Below are 7,318 nucleotides of genomic sequence, written 5' to 3'. Positions count from 1 at the left end.
GAGGCCGGGAGTGAGTCTTTGGTCCAAAGACCGGTGCTCCCCGCCCGAGGCTCCCCGTGCGCTAGGGGCCCACCCTCAGGGAGCCAGCAGGCAGGAAGCTAGCCAGCCAGAAGGCTGGCGCTCCCCACCTGCAGCTCCCTGTGTGCCGGAAGCCCTCCTTCCGGGGAACCCCCAGCTACCTTATATTTGACAAAAGAGGCAAATACATTTACTGGAAGAAAGATAGCTTTTAAAATAAATGATGTGAAAAAACTGGCTTCCACACGATGAAGATTAAAATGACCCATCTCTCTCATCATTTATTAAAGTGAAATCAAAATGGATCAAAGATCTAAATAGTAAAACAGAGACACTAAATCTGCTGGAAGATAGAATAGGTAGAATTCTTGAGACAATGGTGTAGGCAAAGACTTTGTGAATAGAACTCTGATCCCACAGGAAATACTACAAAGAATTAACTGGGATCTCATTATACTAAAAAGCTTTTCACAGCAAGAAAAGCCACCAACAGAATGAAGAGAGAACTCACAGCATGGGAAATTTTTTTATCAGCTATTCCTCAGACAAAGACTGATGTCTACAATATATAAAGAACTAAAAAAATCAGACACCCCCAAATTTGAAGACCCCAAAATGGGCATCTGAAATCAATAAATGCTTCTCAGATGAAGAAGTAGGAATTACAAATAAATGTATGGAAAAAGTTCAACATCACTGGCCATTAGAGAAATGCAAATTAAAACAACACTGAGATTCCATGTCCTGAAAGAATGGCAATTATCAAGAAGTCAACCAACAACAAATGCTTGTGAGGCTGTGGGGAAAAAGAACCCTTCTACACTGTTGGTGGGAGGGTAAATTGGTACAACCAATATAGAAATCAGTGTGGAGATTTCTAAGAAAACTAAAACTAGATGTTCCTCTTGACTCAGCTACTCCCTTTCTTGGTATCTTTCCTAAAGAGTTAAAAGCATCATACCAGAGTGATATATGCACACCTATGTTTATAGCACAATTTGGAATAGCTACATCTTGGAAACAGCCGAAATGTACATCAACTGATGAATGGACAAAGTAGATGCGGTATTTATATACAATGGAGTATACTCAGCTATAAACAGTATAAACTTGAGACATTTCTAGCTAAACGGATGCACCTTGAGACATCTTATGGCTTGTGCCTAGATGTCTTCCCAAAATGTCATGCAGTCATGGGGGTGCAGATTTTCAGATGTCTATATCTAGAGTGTATGGTGCTGGGATCAAGAGTGTGTGATTAGTTAATCGGTCCACTGATTGGTTTGGCATAATTCTGGCTAGGATTAAGGTTGTGAGTGCTACACCTGCCCCAGGGCAGGTAGCCTGCATACAATATAAGGGAGAGGAAGAGGCTTGTCCTTTTATTATCTTGTGACCATGAACTGTTCCTCTGATGGCCCTCTGCAAAGCCACCCTGCCTTGAAGCCAATTGATTTTGGACTGAAACCTCTACAAACCATGAGCCAAATAAACCTTTCCTCCTTCATTTTTGGTTGTTGCATATTTTGTCTCAGCAGTGAAAAAAGTAACTAAGACAAGACCATACACTTATGTGAAATCATTTGGATACACATGTTTAAATATCACATATTTCTCTGATGTGAGAACCCAAAAGTGTAAATAAGGACCAAAAAGAATGACAGATACTGGGATGTAGGAACAAAATGTTCAAATGCAAAGGGGAAGTAGGAAGTGGGGAGGGTTAATGGAAGGAAGGAAAAAGGACAAAAAGAGAATAGAATGAAAAAAACAAAATGTGGTTTTTGTAAATAAAGAGGGGAAGAGGGATTGGACAGAGAGGAATGGGGAAAAAAGAATCAAGATATATTATGTACAGGTACATATTCCCTATGATGAATGTGATCATTGTATATATCAAAAGTGTATCAATAAAATTAATTAAAAAGTGTATGTCCTTGTGTAGTTCAGTCTTCGTTTTTTATTCCACAAAATATCTCCAGTGTATTTGTGGACTCTAGTCATTGGGAATAATCTGTTTTTAGAGGCTTTAATATTTACAGATTGATTTTCAATGAGATCAGTGCAAAGTTTCTGTGATGCATGTAAAGTAGATTCATTGTGAAGAAAAATTATAATTTTAGATAGTAAAAGAGATTATTTAGAACAGAATAAGAAAATTCTGTCTTCTTTACTTTGAAAATTAGTAATCAGTACTCTTCAAATGTTTTCTGTGTTTTGCCAGATACTGATAATGTAAAGCCATTGGCGGGTGTAAAAATCCTGGATCTAACAAGGTTTGTTTTCAATAATCTACATTTTGTTGATTGGGAACTATACTTACTTTTTGTGTTACAAGGGACACTTACATGCATATATTGGAATTTTGGAGGAAAAAACAAAAGAATTCTTTTAATGTCATTAAAGGAGATAATATTACTGTAATGTGATTTTTGTCAATCTACCTATTTATATGTAATTGTAAAAAACAAAAATTGCAACCATGTTGAAATCAATTTTACCCTAATCTTAAACATACTAGTATATTTAGCATATTTTTCTGTGTTGTTCAAAATTATGACATTTTATGATATAGATGTCATAATTACATAATATGTTCCAAAATTTCATTTCTATAAATTAAGCTTCCCTGCATATGAATCTTTACCTCAGTTTCAATTCCTTTCCCAGGGCAGAGTTTTAGAAATATAATGATTGGATCAAAGAAAAGATACTTTTTTTTAAAGTTCTTGATATATATGACCAAATTTTATAAACACATTTATTTACATTTTAAACCATTTATTGTTTAAATTTTAATTTAATTTACATTGTTTAAATGTAAATTGTTTACATTTTAAACAATTTTGATTTTTACTAATATTATATGAACTTATCTATATTAATGGACTATTAAAATAATACAACAATTTTCAATATGGTCATTTATCATTGTTAACATTGTAGAGTACTGGCGGGACCTTTTGCTACTATGAATTTGGGAGATCTTGGAGCAGAAGTTATTAAAGTAGAAAGACCAGGTAAAAACCTATGGCTTCCTCTATAAAATAGAATCAGGCTAATCAATATTTTAATAATTTAAAAAATATCCATTTTAGTGTACCTATAAGTTGGGTGAAGAGATAATTGAAGTGAAATGATTATTTTCTTTTTTCTATTCTTTTTTCCCTGTGAACCTTTATTAATGCTGTCTTTATATGTGCCAAGGACTAAAGCTCAAGGTTTCTCATACATTTGAAAGCTTCTTTAGAACATATAACAATGATGACAGTGACACTTATTATAGTGCCCTGCAAAGTTCTCACTCTCTTGCTCATTTTAGTTTAATGTTTGTGACAACCTTGTAGGCTGACATTATAATTCCTAGTTTGTAAATGGAATAATGTAGGCACAGAAAGTGAAGCAACTTGTTCAAATCCACAGTTAATAAAGAATATACATTTGCTCCACTCTGACCCTGACCCTATATAACCCCACAGAAGCTCTACAGTTGAGACTGATTATTGATGGTGTCCATACCCTAGGACTATGTGGTAAAGGGAAGCAAGGAGAAATAGCATACAAAAGAAGAAGAGAAGGGGAAAGAATAGATATCCTTCAAAAAAGGAATCCAAATACCACAACCTAGGTTACTTTTTTCTATTTCTAATAAAGGAATATTTTCTCTTTTTGTAATTATTTTTTCATTTGCAGAGCTGAGGACTGAAACCAGGGGCTCCACAAGCCAGGCAAATAAACACTCCACCCTGTGCTACATCACAGGGTGGTGTAGTATCTGTTCTTTACTGTGTACTGTACATAGTAAAGAATGTAATGTACATTACAGTATGAAGGTACTGTACATAGTAAAGAATAGATAATACATAGTACAGTACATAGTATATATTCTTTGCTGTGTACTGTACATTAACCTATAAATAATGTCTTAGTTAGTTTTCTCTTGTTGCTGAGATAAAATACCCCATACCCAAAGTTAAGGAGGAAAGGTTCATTTAGCTCACAGTCTGTGGTGGTCTCAACCTGTAATTAGCTGGCTCCACGGCAGGGAGGCATGGCAGAGGGGTAACAGTTCATAGCAGCAGAGGACAGCAAAAGTAACAGCTGAGGAGACGGCAAGCAAGCCTCTTTGTATTCCTTACATTGTATGCAGGATAACCCCCTAGGGTGAGTGTAGCACTCACACCCCCAGTCCCAGCACTACCCAATGAACCTGTCACAAACTCTAGATTCATTTGCTTCAGAAAACCCTGCCTGCTATGACTGCATGAGGCTTTGGGTGGGCATCCAGACACAAATCATAACATTCTTTCCCTGCCCCCACAAACCCATACACGTCCCTTTATGCAAAGGCATTTAGTCCATTTCTAAGAGTTGCAAAAGTCCTGACAGTTTCAGCATTGCTGAGAATTCTAAGACTCAAGTCACCTCAGAGATTTAAGGCAAACTCTTAGCTGTGAGTCCTTGTACAAATGAAAAGTAAGGTAAATACTTCTAGCATTCAATCAGACAATATTGACCTTTTCATTCCAAAGGTTACAAACAGGAGGATACAAAGGAGTGGTACCCAAACAAGTCCAAAATCCAGCAAGAAAAACATAAAGTTCTGCAGTTGCATGTGCAGCATCTGAGGCAATCTGTCACAAGATGTGAACTCCAAAGGGTTTGGATGGCTCTGTTCCACAGCACTTATGGTGGTTGTAGCTCCCATGGATTCTCTCTTGGGCCCACTGGACTCCCTCCTTGCTGTTTTCCTCAGACGATGCACGTTCTTGGAGTTTTCAGACTTCTTGGCTGTCCACTGCACCTTTTGCTTCACACTCACAGCTTCATGTGTTGCTCTCTCAGGACCACATTGTCTGGCCTCCCAGGCCTTCTCAAATCTAGTTGGAAACCTTCCTAATGCCACAACACTTTTATTCTGCATACACCTAAAACCATTGCCATGTGGATGATGCCAAGGCTGCTGCCAGCTGGGGCAGTAGCCAGTCTTTCCTCTCTTTTGACTGTAGGGGTGGAGAGCCTGGATCACTGACCACTCTGAATCCAATTCTGAGGGAAAAATTCTCTCTGCTGCCACCATTCTAGAACATGGTTTGGCTGCCCCATTATGGAAAATGGTGCTCTGTGGTTTTATTCTAGAAGCTAAACCTTTTACTTTTGTAATTTTGAGGCTGCAAAAGGTGGAGTCTTGCTGCTTTTTGTGATGCCCTCAGGCCATCTTTTGTATTCCTCTGTTCCTTCTCAGCAATCTAGATGTCCTCTGCTTTATCTTTACAGTCCACACCTTCACTGGAGCTTCCTTTCTGGCCAAATTCGTAATGTTTTAAATCATTTTGGGCTCTCTGCTCTTTGTTCTCAACATAGAGCAGGCTAAAAGCCCCCAACAGTATCCATGTCACTGCCTCAATATTAAATTGCCTTCAAATTTATTCTACAAGATTAGCCCACTGCCCTTAATCTCAGTCTCATGAAAAATCTATGGATATGAGCAAAATGCAGGCAAACTTTCTGCCAGGCCATAACACACATATCATCTGGAATCCAACAGCCAATGCAACCTTTCTTCCCAGCAGAAACCTTTGAGCCTGGTCTTTACCAGCGGGATTTCTGTAAGCCTGCTGGTCTTCTGAGCTTGGACCAGACTCTCCCATGCAGAACAGCCTAAGGCATTCCAGCTCTACTTTTTCAGGCAGCATCTCCCAACATTTCCAAACTCTTTCCACAAGCCATTCTCAAAGTCTCTTGAACCACATACATGACCAGGTACAGTCACAGCAATGACCCCACTCCCGGTACCAAATTTTTCTTAGTTACTTTTCTCTTGTTGCTGAGATAAAATATCCCATACTCAAAGTTAAGGAAGAAAGGTTTAGTTAGCTCATAGTTTGTGGAGGTCTCAATATGTAATCAGCTGGCTCCAAGGCAGGGAGGCATGGCAGAGGGGCAACAGTTCATAGCAGCAGAATACAGCAAAAGTAACAGCTGAGGAGAGGGCAAGCAAGCCTCTTTCTATTCCTTATATTGTATTCAGGCTACCCACCGAGGGTGAGTATAGCACTCACACCCCCAATCCCAGCACTACACAATGAATCTATCACAAACTCCAGATTCAGTTGCTTCAGAAAACCCTGCCCCCCATGACTGTGTGAGGCTTTGGGTGGACATCCAGATACAAACCATAACAAATAGCTTCTTGTGGGGGTTTTCAGAATAATACTAATAGTAATTATGTTAATGTGTGTTTCAAATTCATAACCCTTGGGTCTGAAACAGAGTTCTCCAAGTAGTCTAGCATTTATTTTTTTTTATTTTTAATTTTTTTTTTTGTTTTTGGTTTTTTCTCTGGTACCGGGAACCAAACTCATGACCTTGCGCATGCCAGGCAGGCGCTTTTGCCGCTGAGCTAAATCCCCAGCCCCTTAGTCTAGCATTTAATAGTATGTATTTATCTGTAAGACTTGAGAGACTAATTTATAATTATGTCAACTTATTCATTTACATCATTTATGTCAACTCATTCATTCAGTGATAAAGCGTATAAAGATTTTTAAAATTAAGTTAATTAGTACATTTTAGGTATACATAATGATTACATTCATCATAGGGAATTTGTACTGTACTTGATATATCTTGATTATTTTTTGCCTTTTCCTACCCTCCCTTCAACCCCCCTCCTATCCTTCTTTACAAACACTTTGCTTTCATTTTTATTTCCTTTCTTGATTTCCCCCTTCCTTTCCCCCTTTCCTAGTCCTCTTCTCATTTGAACATTTTCTTTCCATTTCACAATATCTATTATACATTTTGGTTTTTATTTACACTTTTGGTTTCTTACACCAGAGAAACAATGGAATATTTCCACAAGTGTGTTTGATTTGTTTCACTTAAGAGTATGGTCTCAGGGTGCATCTGTTTACCTAGAAATGTCTCATTTATCATTATTTATGGCTAAATAGTACTCCATTGTACAAAACCCTTACATCTTCTTTATCCAGTCATTAGTTGATGGGCATTTGAGCTGCTTCCAGGACTTAGCTATTACAAACTGTGCTGCTATAAACATGGGTGTGCACATATTGCTGTGGTGTGGTGCTTTTAATTCTTTCAAAAAGATACCAAGAAGGAGAATAGCTGGATTGAATGGAACCTCTAGATTTAGGATTTAGTTTTTGAGGAATCTCTACGCACTCTATGATTTTTTTTTTTTTTTTTGGTCTCTTTGAGACAGGGTCTCACTATGCAGTTCAGGCTGGCCTTGAGCTCACTTTGTTGCCCAGGCTGGTCTTGAACTCACAACGAT

General features: G+C 38.0%; 1 protein-coding gene across 5 annotated transcripts in view; it reads left to right on the top strand.

Moving 5' to 3' along the window:
* Sugct (succinyl-CoA:glutarate-CoA transferase) overlaps positions 1 to 7,318 on the top strand; it is a 693,160-nt gene that overhangs the window by 33,344 nt on the left and 652,498 nt on the right. For all 5 annotated transcript variants that reach the window (XM_013521156.1, XM_005397726.2, XM_013521159.1 and 2 more), the window contains exons 2-3: positions 2,243 to 2,294; positions 2,965 to 3,038. In XM_013521156.1, the coding sequence (XP_013376610.1) occupies positions 2,243 to 2,294; positions 2,965 to 3,038 (126 nt within the window). The remainder of the gene's footprint in view (positions 1 to 2,242; positions 2,295 to 2,964; positions 3,039 to 7,318) is intronic.

The sequence above is a fragment of the Chinchilla lanigera genome, unplaced genomic scaffold (assembly GCF_000276665.1).
Source record: "Chinchilla lanigera isolate Chin_1 unplaced genomic scaffold, ChiLan1.0 scaffold00059, whole genome shotgun sequence".
Classification (NCBI taxonomy): Eukaryota; Metazoa; Chordata; class Mammalia; order Rodentia; family Chinchillidae; genus Chinchilla; species Chinchilla lanigera.
The sequence above is the reverse complement of the archived record's forward strand: the minus strand, read 5'-3'. Positions and strand labels throughout refer to the sequence as shown.